The sequence below is a fragment of the Thunnus thynnus genome, chromosome 1, assembly GCF_963924715.1.
Source record: "Thunnus thynnus chromosome 1, fThuThy2.1, whole genome shotgun sequence".
NCBI lineage: Eukaryota > Metazoa > Chordata > Actinopteri > Scombriformes > Scombridae > Thunnus > Thunnus thynnus.
In genome coordinates, this window is record NC_089517.1 from 16,159,110 (window position 1) to 16,173,180 (window position 14,071).

At 38.3% G+C, this 14,071-nt stretch overlaps 1 protein-coding gene across 1 annotated transcript in view; it reads left to right on the top strand.

Annotated features, from left to right (window-relative positions):
• cdh16 (cadherin 16, KSP-cadherin) overlaps positions 1-10,971 on the top strand; it is a 29,214-nt gene extending 18,243 nt beyond the window's left edge. The window contains exons 12-18 of the mRNA XM_067586794.1: positions 382-573; positions 3,936-4,177; positions 4,301-4,431; positions 5,006-5,245; positions 8,036-8,152; positions 8,878-8,994; positions 9,146-10,971. Of these exons, the coding sequence (XP_067442895.1) occupies positions 382-573; positions 3,936-4,177; positions 4,301-4,431; positions 5,006-5,245; positions 8,036-8,152; positions 8,878-8,994; positions 9,146-9,246 (1,140 nt within the window). The 3' untranslated portion in view covers positions 9,247-10,971. The remainder of the gene's footprint in view (positions 1-381; positions 574-3,935; positions 4,178-4,300; positions 4,432-5,005; positions 5,246-8,035; positions 8,153-8,877; positions 8,995-9,145) is intronic.
• Positions 10,972-14,071: the final 3,100 nt, after the last annotated feature.

The window sequence follows — 14,071 nt, forward strand, 5'->3', positions numbered from 1 at the left end:
TAAATTACCCTGCCTCCAATATATATATCTTTGTAACAACACTACATTTTGGGGATCTTCGCTAAAAATGTTGTGTCAGCGGATAAGAAAAGAATATTGGTTTATATGCTGTTATCAGATTATTTTAGATTCTAAATATCAGTATCAGTATCGTTTCCAAAATCCAGTATCAGTCAGTTGCTATCAGTAAAGAAACAATGTTTTAATGTAAATGAGTAATTATAGCAATAAGAGGCATTAACGCAACTTTGTCATGGACTTTATTGACTTGAGGTAGGTGTCCACTACACATAGACACACTTCAGTGTAGGAGTATTTTGTTGATAAATGAATGGTTTCTGCTGAGTGATCATACATTTTCTGTCTCCTCCCCATCATCAGTATGGGCCCTTTCACATCCCAGAGGATGCTCCAGTGGGCACCACAGTCACAGCTGTGCTGGCAGGGGATGCTGATGTTCGAGGAGGAGACAGCTGGCAGGTGGACTACCGTTTAGAGTCTGGAAACGAGGAAGAGGTCTTCATATTAGTGACAGACAAGCAGACCAATGAGGTCTCACTTGTCCTCTCACAGGTAAAGAACACAAACCATCAATTATCCTCTGTTGACACAAACACACACACACAAACACACACGTGCATTTAATGGTCTTATTGATTTCCTCTCTAGCTCATCCCTACTAAGATAAACTTAAAAACAGTGATTCAGATCAGAAACTCTTAATAAGTCCAAAGTTAACCCAAATTGTTGATTATGTTTATCGTCCTGTTTATTATATGAGAGTGTACAAACAACTTTTCCCTCTCAGAGACAGAGATATTAATGTCAAGGACCATTTTTGGCATGATTGCATGTATCTGTTCTTGGTGTCACATGTAACTCAAGTAATTTTTACAAGGACATGATTTTAATATCACAGTGTGAAGATGTGAGGCTCAGACAGAAAGGTTGGAAAATAATATTCCAATACGTCAGTACTTCATTCCCACATGCGTCAAATAATAAAAGAGTCCAGATGACAATGGAATGTTTTAGCCCAATAATCTCTCCTGTCCCCGGGGTGCATCGCCCTTCGCCTGCCTCCTATAATCCAGCGGGGCGTTTTAGGATGTGTGGGGAAGTGTGTGTGCATGTTTGTGTGTGTGTGTGTGTGTGTGTGTGTGTGTGTGTGTGTGAGGCGGTGTGTGTGTATACTCTATGATGTGCTCTCTGTAAGTGGGCCAGGCAGGAGACAGTCTATTATTTTCGACCTCTCTGTGGGAGTTGACGAATGTGATTGAACTGTGTGTCACACACGCTCCTCTGAGATAAAGCAGGAGATGTCTAAAAGCTAAAAATGGATCTTGTTGCATTATTTCAGATTAACACACAAAGACTTCTGCTTTTTAGAAATGATATCATATTGCACAGATTAAAATCTTGTCTATTCGAGCAGCTGTGTTTAAAGCACATGTGCTGACCTTGGGAGAGTCCACTGTAACTAATACCAAGGAGGGATACTGTTGTTTATTTAGCTCACTTTAGTAAAAATTAAAGCTTAAATCCCTCACAAGTAAAACCCCAGTGGATTAAAATGCACTTGAGCAAATCCTTTAATTCATCGTGTTACAGTGTGAGGTCAGCACCAGAAGGCAGACACATTTCATTATTAGAAATTACACACTGCTCACAGCCCAAGTGAATAATTAAATTGTGTGAGCAGACACTAATGGCAGTTTACCACACAGACTAGAAGCTGCTGAGGTAAATGTATAATGAACCAGGGGAAGTGAGATGAATCTAATCAGGATGGAAGAAGAGTAGACTTTAGACATTACATCACATGTAAAATCATTTTGTTAAAGTAAAATTACATCAAACTTCTTTAAGGTAAAGTGAATCAGGGCTTGTTGTAACGGTGAAATTAATTATGTTAATGCACCCATTTACCATTAATTAATTAAATCACCAAATAAACCCTCAATACATATTCATCCATTAGTGACTAAATGTGTGAATCATTGGTTTGAAGTGTAAATTTTGTGATGTAACAAAAATGAATCATGAGAATGACGTTAGCAGGAAAAATAATGCAACCATAATAATATTACATGAATGTTATATTTATGACAGTTCTATTTCTTGTAAGCTTCATTTTAAATCAGAAAAATGTTTCTAAGCTGTAATGTGGCTTAAGTGAAAAAATCGAGCCGAATAGCACAGGACGAGCCAAAAGAGACAGGTATGCAATGATGCTACAAACACAAAAAAAATACTGGGTTTCTATTGGGATTCATTGCCATGAATCTGTCCAGAGTAGAAAACAAGAGGAGGGTTTGAGTCATTATATTTCATAGATTAGTATATCTAGAGGAATAATAATTCATTATCATAGGAAAAGAGAAATCTTTATAGGAGAAAGAGAGAAAATTTGACTCAAAATTAAGGCAAATAGAAGCTTAAGATATGCAATAAAGAATGACAGAATAATGCATCTCACCCAATGGGAACACAGTTATTTAAATAAAAGCATGGAGCGTAATTCGATGAATAATTAACAGTACAAATAAGGCTACAATGAGATTACTAATTACAAGAAGAAATGGATGATTATTAGTTTTAGATACACATTCTGGAGATGTTTAAGGATTGGGTAAGGTTCAAGGTATCTGTCCACTGACACCTAATTCACATTTTAAATATGCAAAGAAATGCAGAATCAATCAAAAGTAATTCCACCATGTGAAGCATTTGAGCAATATAATGGTTCAGATGACTGACTGTAGCCTCCAGATAGTCCGGACACATGTTCTGATACACGCTGAGTAGTTTGATGCGTCACTTCCAGTCAACAGCAGTGCTCATGCACCCTCCAAGGTCTCTGTTTCCTCTCCCTGGCAACAGAGACGCAGTCAGTCTGAGCAGCATGATGTCAGGCCACACTGGTTTAATGATGTCTTGTTTTATGGGAAGACAAAGCAGATTTAAGGGTAAAACAGGACATGAAACACAAGCTTCTGGACAGGATTCAATAATATTATTCCTTGGTCGTAAATTTGATTCTTTCGCCTCTAAAATCTGTAAAATCTTAAAATTCCGAACAATTATTCAAATTACTGACTGCTGTATAACTGGTTTGTCTTATCCCATTATAAAACCATGTTTTTAATCCCTTAAACAAAGTCAGTAGGCCACAGTCACTATTTTTAGTGTCAGATTACAACTATCCTATCATTTGAAATGTAATACTCCCAACTTTGCTGCAAATGTTTTGAACCAAAATAGCATGTACTGCTAATCGCAGAGCAGCAGTAAAAGTAATAAAGTTAATGAAAAGATTAGTTTATGTATATGTTAATTTTGCACTCTTTTACAATTTAGAATTTATATATTGATAACCCCACAAGAACACAATTTCATATATATAATCTATGACCAGACTTACACAAATCTGTTTAACAGTGTTTATACAGGGGTATTTTTGCAAGGTCACATAGTAGTCGCAATCAGTGCATCATCATGGAAAATGTTCAATAATGACACAGTGAATCGATTGGATCTTTTCCCTGTGACTAGAGTGTTTGCTTCATATTGGAAATACAGAACAACGCTGCCAGTAAATCCAGTTTCCTTGGAAGAAATGTAAGGGAACTGGAAACAGACTGTGTCCTGGTCCCCTGGGTTCATGCACACAATGCACACAACCTTTTTTTCTCAATTGTATCAGGGCTTTTAAAAATAGGTCCAAAATATTTGGGATCAAGGTTTTGGTGAACTGGCCCTCAAATGTAAATGTAGAATTCATTTTAGACATTACAGATAATTTGTATGTCATGTTTTAGAAGTTCAACAAAACTCTCTAAACTCTGTTGGATGTTGACACTTAAACTGAGCTCATGTCACCAATAACGTGTTCCTTCATCTCTGTGTGTGTATGTTTATCTACGTTTGAGCAGGTTCTTGACTTTGAGCGTGAGAGTGAGTACATCCTCGTGCTCAGTGCTCAGAACCCGGTGGCTCTGGTCCGTGGCCGCTATGGTCCTGCATCCACGGCAACAGTTTCCATCTATGTCGACGATATAAACGAAGGTCCAATTCTCTCTCAAAGCCATTATGAGGTGACTGTCAGAGAGGGTGAGGAACCAGGGCGAGTTATTGCCACCATCCGAGGTTATGACCCTGATTCTCACCCAATCAGGTAAATCAAGATATTGTTGAGTGCTGTATGAATAATTATCAAAGTCATGGAAGAGACATTAAGTTTCTTAGTTCTTATTTCACAGAGATGCACATGTGGTTCTTCCTGTCTTTTTCATTCCAGATATTCTCTTCAAGGGGACACTAAGAAGTACTTTTCAATAGGGAAATACTCTGGTGAACTAAAGACTGTGCAGGCCTTGGACAGAGAGGAGAACAGCACGTACACCATGGAGGTTATTGCAGTGGATGGACGTAAGATAGTTTTACTAATTACCACAAAACTATTTAAATGAAGGGCTATGGCCTTAAGCACATATTCCATCCAACTGTGAATTAGTAATTAAATTACATGTTATTCAGTGTTTCATTTTACTACAATACCAGTCAATAGTTTGAACGCACTTTCTCGTGAATGGGAAGGTGTGTCCAAACTTTTGACTGGTACTGTATGTTGACTTGTTCTTTGAATTTCTTCAGATGTACTCTTAAATGTAACAACCCATTAGCCCAATTTATTTTTCCTCTCCACTGAAGAATCCTCATTTAACTTTGAAATTTCATAACATTGTTTTGCACCAATGCACACACACACACAAGTACAAAATACTGAGCTGCTTACCAATTTAGACATCTTCACATCACGACAGTTTGTTCTTGTTTTATACACGGTATGTACAGTAAATGTTGATAACCACCTGTAAACTGTATATCAGCTTAATCTGTCATTCAGTAAACAGCTGTCATGATTTGTGAGTATCTGGTGCTTAAAAGAAATGTTAGCTGCCCTAAACTTGTTGACATATTGATGAATTTTTGTTCCTCTTAGGAAACTTTTCCTTATCTGCTTCCACCGTGGTGACTGTCCAAATCTTGGATGTGAATGACAACAGTCCGGTGCTGGTTGGGGATTACTCCTGGAAGTACTTGTGTACGCCTCGTTGGGAAGACCAAGCACTGGTGCTAGCCTCGCGGGACAGCGATGGGCCGCAGCATGGAGGACGACTCAACTTCTCCCTGCGCAGCGATGCTACAGTCCGACGCAACTGGAAGCTAACACCGATCAATGGTGAGGTGTATACAGACTAGGTGAACCCAGCCAACCCACAGCATTCTGTATTAGTCTTGTGATTCACCAAGAAAGAGAAAAGATGATTGTTCAGTATATGAAATTAACTATCAAGGGAAAAAAGGTACCTTTTTTATGCTAAGCTACTTTTTTAAATTAATTTAACAAGTGAAACAAGCATGTATTATTTTTAGCCAATCCTTGACAAAATTAAAATTTTATAAAACTGGAATGTTTTATTATAATTCAAAGATACTCTGAATGCGCAAACAGGAAAAACTCCATATCATTCAAAACCAGCCTCAATGGACAGATTGAACACATCTTCTTGTAGTGTGCAAGAGATTGACGATTCAGCTAAAATGGCTAGGCCCAAAAACAGTCTAGATCCAGCAAATAGATTACTCATGACAAGTCACGTGCCAGAATCGGCTCTGATCTGATTCTGGGTGCCAACACTGGCTCCAAGCCAGCCTAAGTGCTGCAAATTGGAGCTAATTCTCAACCTAGATCAACCCAAAAGTCAAAATCTGGCAACCGTATTGGCTTTACATCTACTCGCACCAGAATGCAAGCTGACACCCAGTTGGCCTGCTACCTGGGTTGCTGTCAGCAGTTAAACATGTTTGATTTTTTGCCATGCCAGGCATTGCTTGAGGGATGGCAAGAGCCTGTCTGTCAGTTGATCAGTCAGTCCACCACTTTGGTTCAGACTGAAATAATTCAACAACTATTTGATGGATAGACATTTAATTTTACACAGACATTCGAGGATGAATCCTAAAGACTTTCGTGAGTCACTAACTTTTCCTGTAGTGCCAAAAGCAGATTGATGTTTTTAGCTTGTAGTGAAATATCCCAACAACTATTAGATGGATTGCCATGAAATTTGGTGATTCAGGTCAAAATTTCAACTTAGCAACAAGGCTGAGTAATGTGTCACTACTGATAATTGGACTTTTAAGTACATCCAGTGGGCAGAGCATGACGGAAGCTTGGACTTACACCGATTAATAGGAATTAAAATAGTAAAAATGCCATCCTTCTGTATGGTACAGAAACTCATGTCTACGGTCAAGGAAACGGATCTGGCCCAGAAGATGTGCAAATTGCCTTGTTCTATTTTCCTCCTGCGTGATTTTTTCAGTTCGATCTGGGATGGGAGGTAAAATGTAATTACTCTTTTTTCTGCAGTTGTAAACTGCTAGTGTTGGGCTCATTTAATGCAAACTATTTACTGCTGTGACGTCTGTCATTAAGTCATTCACACAGCTCAGCCACTTCCCTCTCAGGTTTTTTTTTATCTCCCCCTTTCACTCTGCTGTTCCTGTTGGTATTGATTGAGCCCAGCTGTAATTATATCTTCTGTGTAATTTCTTTGGCGTCACTGCTGGGTTCCTGCCAGCTAATGGGGGCTAAAAGAGGAATCTCCCACAATGCTTTGCACCTGGTAGCAGCCAGTAATGGTCGCACCAATAATGTGTAACATTTCATGAAAAGAAGAACCTATGTGCGTGTTTGTGTGTGTGTGTGTGTGTGTGTGTCGTGACCATTCATCTCAAGTCTCTTAGACTCTAAAATGTGCCATGTTCAAATGACTGACAGTTCCTTTCAATGTAGAAATTATTGGTTCATTATTGTTCATAGCAGTAAGGAGAAAATGTAATATATGCATTCTGCCTGTAACACAGCACCACCATTGGCGTCTGTGTGCGTGTGTTGTGCGTGTGTGTGTGTGAATGGGTAAATGAGAGGCAAAAATTTGTCCGTTAAGGTAGAAAGGTGCTACATGAGTGCGGTCTATAAAGCATTTTCTGATAACACAAACATTCAAAAATAATTTTAGGTGGATAGGAGCTCACAAAATAAACCTGCAAAGATGTCAAAGCAAAGATGCAACAGTACAGTGAAAACAACATTAACAGTCTCTAGAGAAGTGCTGCACAGCTCTCCCTGACTGACAAGTGGAACATGAAGGGGAATAATGGTAAGGTGTAAGCGTAAGGTTTAAGACCCTCAGATAAGGGTTCAAACAACTTGTTAAGATGTTTCTCTTCACTGGCCAGGGCTTTTACGTCATGCAACCAGGCGTGTATTTTAGACTGATTTACAGAGATAAGATAAAGAGTCACACACTCCAGACCTCTCCATACACAGCTCCATCAGTCTTTCTGCATTGTGTAATGGGATGGATGTCTGCAGTATTTGCTTTAATAGGTTTTTTCCCATTTGATAGTAGAAATGACAGCAAAATATTTCAAATTTACATACCAGTATTGCAGTTACCTTCTAGGGGATGTAATGGAGCATTTAGTCTAATTTAATTTTTTCAGTAGTGTCTGTTCTTATTTAAGTAGTTTTGAAAAATGCACTGGTGTGAAATTGTAGCACTGCACAGGAGGTTATACACTTTTTGTTTTTTTTATGAACAAAAATATGTCACTATATTTTCTTATCCACCTTGATCTACAAGCACCAGACAGCACATACCTCCTTTTCCTCTTGTTACTTCTTTATAGTTTAATGTCATCAAAGGTACAAAAGAATTCAGTGGGGAACTCAGACCTTCTTGTCAGAGCTTTGTTTAAGTAAATGTTATCTAAATTCAATTATATGAAGTAGATTTGTGTTTAGCATGCAAATCATTACCTCATCATTCAACGAAAAATTAGTACATGATTTTGTCTAAAGCCTAATTTTATTAGTTTTTTTATTTTATTTTTACAGTATGTGACATTTTTACAGTATGTGACTTTTTCTCAACCAACAAGCAAATGTTTTGTACCTCAGATACTCACACCAACCTGTCCTTAAACATCCCATACCTGGCCCCCGAGGTGTACACTGTACCCTTCACCATCTCTGACAGCAGCTCTCCTCCCAGGAGCACCTTCATAAACTTGCCAGGTAATGCTGACACTCCTGCTGATGAGCTAAAGTGAGCATGGGGAGGATATGGGACAAGAGCATAGGAACAATCAATAGAGATCAACCCCTGTGTGCCAGCTTGTCCTAGCTCTGTTCTTGTTTATTAATGATGCAATGGGGCTTTACAAATGATTTTTCTAGGTTGATGACTATGTGGCGCTCTTAAGACTGTGTTTTGCCCAATAATAACCTGCTGACACCTTACATACATCGCACAAAAAAAGCATAATTTCTCACACACTGGTCAGGATAAACAGTTGGAAAAAAGATTAGGGTTGTACGTGTACAGAGTGCTCTCCAAGGTTTTCCTCTCTGCAATTTTGCAGTCAGATTAGATTTAACTTCTGGCACACATCTTACAAAAAGTCACATGTGATGCATATGTGAAAATTATATTTTAGGTTGTTTCCTTCTATGTGAAATTCAGTTTTCATATATGAAACAAATATTGTCATATGTATAGCAGGTAAAATTCCTATTTATCATCATTGGAGCCATTTTTTACAGTCTGAGGAAGTGTTTATATCTTAAATCAAATTGTCTTGGAGGAATTAAGCACCAAACATCAATCCTGACTGTAACATTAATTCTTTAGGTAAGTTGTATTCCCTGTTTGTTGTTTAGTCATAACTATTGTTGTGTGATATTAAAAAGTCTGGATCTATGAGTTGTTTTTGTGTTTTTCCTCTCAAATCTCCTGTTAGTGACAGTGTGTCCCTGCAACGTCAGAGGGAACTGCAAAATGGCTGCCAAGCAATTGCAGGGCATGCCAACTATCCAGTCTGCAGTGGGCATTCTGCTTGGCACCTTTGCAGTCATAGGTAAGCAGAGAGGCAGCTGTGCAATCCATCATAATGTATTAGATTTGACATGTCCTCACGATACTAATTACTGCACTTCACATACAAATGAGCGGTAACATACTGTAGTGACATTGCCAAATATCTCAGTGTCTGTTTTTCTTTATTCCAGGCACTATCCTCATTGTTGTGTTTGTGAGACTGTCCTACCAGAACCCTAAACGGCCAAGCAAATCTAACCAGGAAAGAGTCCCACTGAAAATGTCGATCTAAAAAGGATGTATTCTGTCTTGCTGGACCAACATACCAATGTTGCTGTAGAGGATGTGGCGAAGAATGTATGAAAATGAATCTAGTTATTAGATCAAAGTTGTGATGTACACTGACCTGAAAGCAAAATTAGTTTTTAGATTAGTCAAGATGTCTTATGCATGTTTAATGTTTGGAAGATTACATTGTCTTTTATGTTTTAAGTTTGTTATTTTTTTATTGCTATGGAGTTGGTCGTTCGTTTCAAGATGGTGCCTCCTTAACTTGCTCATTCTTGTTGTTAATTTATGTTAAACACATCTGGTTGTTGAGTTCTCATGGTATTTACTTAATTCCTAGCTATGATAAATTGTCACACAAAGACTGTTATAAAACCATAAACTAAAAGAAACAACTCTGTAAATGCTGAGATTTGATTTGTAGTTTAGTTAATTAAACACATCAACAGAATTAAAACATGTTACTGCACCACAACTGTGTAATTCTATTTAATTATATATATCCTTATATATCTTTTCATTTTATCAATTCATACATGTGTATGCCATACTTTAGATATGAGTCTGTTGTACAGTACTTGTAGAAATGGATTTGGTCACTTTTACTGCATGAAATCTTTTCCTTATACCCTCTTGCTGCTTGCTTCTTCTTCATTATAAACTGAAACGCACCCAGACAGCCTGAAATCGTCCTGTGTTTGTAATTGCATTAGTGGCGCACTCCAGTCTGTGTGATTAAGCCTTTAGAAATGCTGACCCAGACAACCTAACAAGCAAGCAAAGCTATATTCAGACCCAAGTGTTGCTATGATTGACAATTGAAGGACCACTGAATGACACTCACCCAGCAGTGTCCAACAAACTAATCACTCTCTTTTCACAAGAGACAAAGCTCTGAAAACTGAATAGGCATACATACCCATCCATTAGCCTGTTGTGAGAAAAGTTTAATTAAGTTGGGATAACTGTTCATAATTGACTGTGAGGAGAAAAAAAGGCAGTCACATTGTCAGTGACACGACAAATATGACGCTCCTCACACACATCGTATGTGAAACTAACCCAGATAGAAAAATTGCTGTGGCCGAGATCCGGCCCACATCCGACATTTTCAGCACTTTCATCCAGCCCACATACCGCGTGGAATGATGGCACTTGGGCGCTCTGCTCCTGTTTCCTGGATCTGGGCCACAAGTAAGCCATATGTCAACCAAAAACAAACCAGATAAACCAGAACTGGCCCACATTCTGAATACACATACCTGAGAGCACTGCATCTTTCCTTCCTCATTGGCAGCGGTTTGTCATAGTGATGAACAAACTGAGAGGCTCTAAAGAGTTTTTCAGCCACTTTTTGATCCCAATTTTGGTGTTATGGTCTGCAAATTTACTATATGGTTCAGTGTCACTATCAGTCCCAGTTTCAGCAGCATCAAGTAGCTATTGTAGCAAACAATATATAACAAACCCAATGTACTCTACATGGCCAGCACCAAATGGCAGACAGACAAGTTAGCAACTAGCTAGTGAGGAAAGTCAAACAACTAGAAAGATAAAGATTCAGATGTTTTTTTCAGGATTTGGAGGAGACCAAACCAGAGCTAAAAGGAGAATGAATATTGGACTTACATTCACCAAGTGTGTTCATCCTCTAGTGACTGACAGAAATTTTGATTTGTAAGAAAAGGTATGCACAGGTGTTTCTAATAACATTAACAATGGCTCTGTTCTGTTAAAGTGTCCCAATAAACCATTACAGAATGACAATGATGAAATTGATTTTATTGTTTGCACCTGTGCTTTTATTGGTGTCTGCTGTGAAAAATGTGTATTAACCCAAAATCAGAAACTAAATATCTAGAGGCAGCTATATTTATGTTATGACAGTTGCGATTATCACCTGAAAACAAGCATTTTTAGTTACACATTGTACGGTAGTTATAGCAATAGACTATGTCAATTTTATTTATACAGTCCAATATCACAAATGACAAATTTGCCTCAAGGGGCTTTTTAAATCTGTACAGCATACAACACCCGCTATCCTTAGACGCTAAAATACCCAAATAAAGTTAGCTAATGTTCTCCGCATAACATATTATAGTACAATATGATAAAATTAGGGATGCAGCCATAATATTTTGCAAACAAACAAAACATAGTGAAGACTCACAGTTTAGAAGTGATGATGACATCATACACACCGATACAGGAGCAAGCCTCATCTGTGAGAAGGTTAGCAGCTGTATTTTTTTAATATCCCGGGTTAGCAAACTAGAACAAAACCACAATTTCTTCTATCATCTCTTCTGTTCCAGCAGACATGAAGTGAAGGAATAAACATGGCAAAAATGGAGCAGAAATGAGATGGCAATATCTAAAAATAAACACATTTACATATTCACTATTACAAATACATTTGAGCAAGGAGAAGATGCTCCTTCAACTGGACATTTTCAATGTGCAGTGACTCACCAAACATACAGACAATGCTGCTGATAGCCTACCCACCCACTGTCCATTTATATTAGGCTATTTATATCCGTTGTTGCAAACCGTTCCCAATCACAACCAAGCACAACATGGCGAGTAAAAGAAAAGTACACTGAAGAGGACCCTGAGGGAGATGAGAGAACAGAGGGGAAGGGATTAGCTTCTGACATAGGGTCAAGCGCTACATTTGAGAGGTAATGAGCCTCCAACTTTAGCCTTGAGATCCTCTGAGGACAGGGATGGTTCAGCTGGCCAACTTGGGGTGCAAGGCCACGGAGAGAAATGAGGGTGAGATTTCCAATCACTTCAAGTAGCTTGGGAAATGAGAGATAATTCACCACATATGGATGGTCGTTCAGGGACAGGAACAGTGGAGCACTGGCCGGTTTCCCCAAGTGACCAGCTAGTTTTCCATTGCTGGTTTACCAGCATAGAGGAGTGTTTTTCCAACCTCCCCCCTCGGGTTCGAGTTTCCCCACAGCTTTGGCTATTTTAAGCTTGTTTTAAGATAGTTTCACTTTGGCTCCAAACTTGACAGTTTTCCCATCTGTAGCTGTTAGAGGCTTGTATCAGTACTGCTGCAAGTCATAATAATCTAAATATAAATACTAAATAATATAAATACTAACTATGAGATAAGCACTTAAAATTATTCACGTAGAAATCATGTTTATTTGGAAAGCTGTGGGAGGCTCATGTTGTTTTGTATGAGTTCTCATTTCCATGAATGTCTACAATAGAGCTGGCAAGTGCAAAGTTAGTTTAGGGCCACAATGACCAAATTTGTGAGAATATGTTGGGTTGAAATGTTGTTTTTATACTTTTTTAAACTCTTTTGTGTATGTATTAAACAAATGGGGTATATTGTGTTAATTTGTAAGCATTTAGAGGTGCTGGTAGGCCAATTTTGTTAGCTTCACACCTGCTTCCAGCTAAGCTAAACTAACCGGCAGTAGCTTCATATTTAACGTACAGACATGAGAGTGATGTTTATCTTCTAATCTAACTCTCAGTAAGAAAGCGAATAAGAGTATTTCCCAAAGACTCAAACTATTCCTGTAACAGATAGACACCACCAGGCACATCCTAAACATTATTTTTTAAATTGGTCATCCCAAATGTGGATGTCAATGCCAGACTTTGAAGGAACTTATCACCTGCTGCCAGTGAAGATCAAGTAGAAATATGCCTCCTTGGAAGGACTTTACTGTCATTATCACCATCAATAACCACCACCAATACTATTTAAAAATGACAACTTAAAGTCAGGATAGCAAGTCCCTACTACTTATATCTATTTCATAAGACTGCAACTCTTCAACTCATTTTTATATTTGCCTGCATTTCCATCTCTTGTGGGTTTGAGAGTGTTTAGGCTCATTTTGATTGCAGTATGTTTGATTTTATTTCATGTGGAGGGAAACACCTTATTATCATCTTATTCAATACCACTGATTACATCCAGAGTATATAGGCTTTCATTTGAATTTCTTTCGAATAAAAACACCCACCAAAAAAGGAAGAGGAGCATGTAGGACGTTTGCTTCCTGTTAATATTGTACTAATGGAAATGGAAATTTTAAAAGGTTAAAAACATGAGCATTCTCCCTTTGAAATTACCTCAAGAAATGTTGCAATAAATGGCCTGCAGAGTAAACCTGCTCTCGGTTGTTCCAGCATCTCCTGCTCTTTCAGTAAATTATGTTTGACTTATATAAATTGCCTGTAATTACTGGCAGTTGAGAAAGGTCAGAGGCTGTTAGGGTTTTCCATTTGAACGATAAATTGATTCACTGACAGGAATGGTGCAGCATAACAGTGACACAGCTTACTGGTGCATAATGTTGCATCACTGACCAAAGTGTTCCAGCTGTCCACTTTTACAGTAACCCCACTTTAAAAGCAGCTGCTGTTCAGCTGGCAGAAACTTTGGGATTTCCTGTGGAGTTTCAACAAATTGCTGCTGCATGTCTTTGCAAGTTGAAATAATAAATGAAAACACTGGAAAAATACACAGTTCATGTGGTCCAACCTCCCATCAACTTTAAAGTTGAGAGTGGAGCTGACCTGTGATTGTAAGAGGCTGGCGGCTGTCTTGTTTCACATAACACTGTCACTGGCAGCGTGAGAAGCTGTTAATCCTGTTTGCTACAGCTCTGCTCCAGCAGTGGAATGTAACTAAGTACATTTACTCAGATACTATATTTAAGTGGAAATTATAGGTACTTAAAGGATAAGGATGATGATTTTCTATATTTTTCTTATTGTCAACAAATCCCATGTGCAGAGCCAAACCATCAATGAACTGATCTATTTATAAGTATTGTGTATCCAAA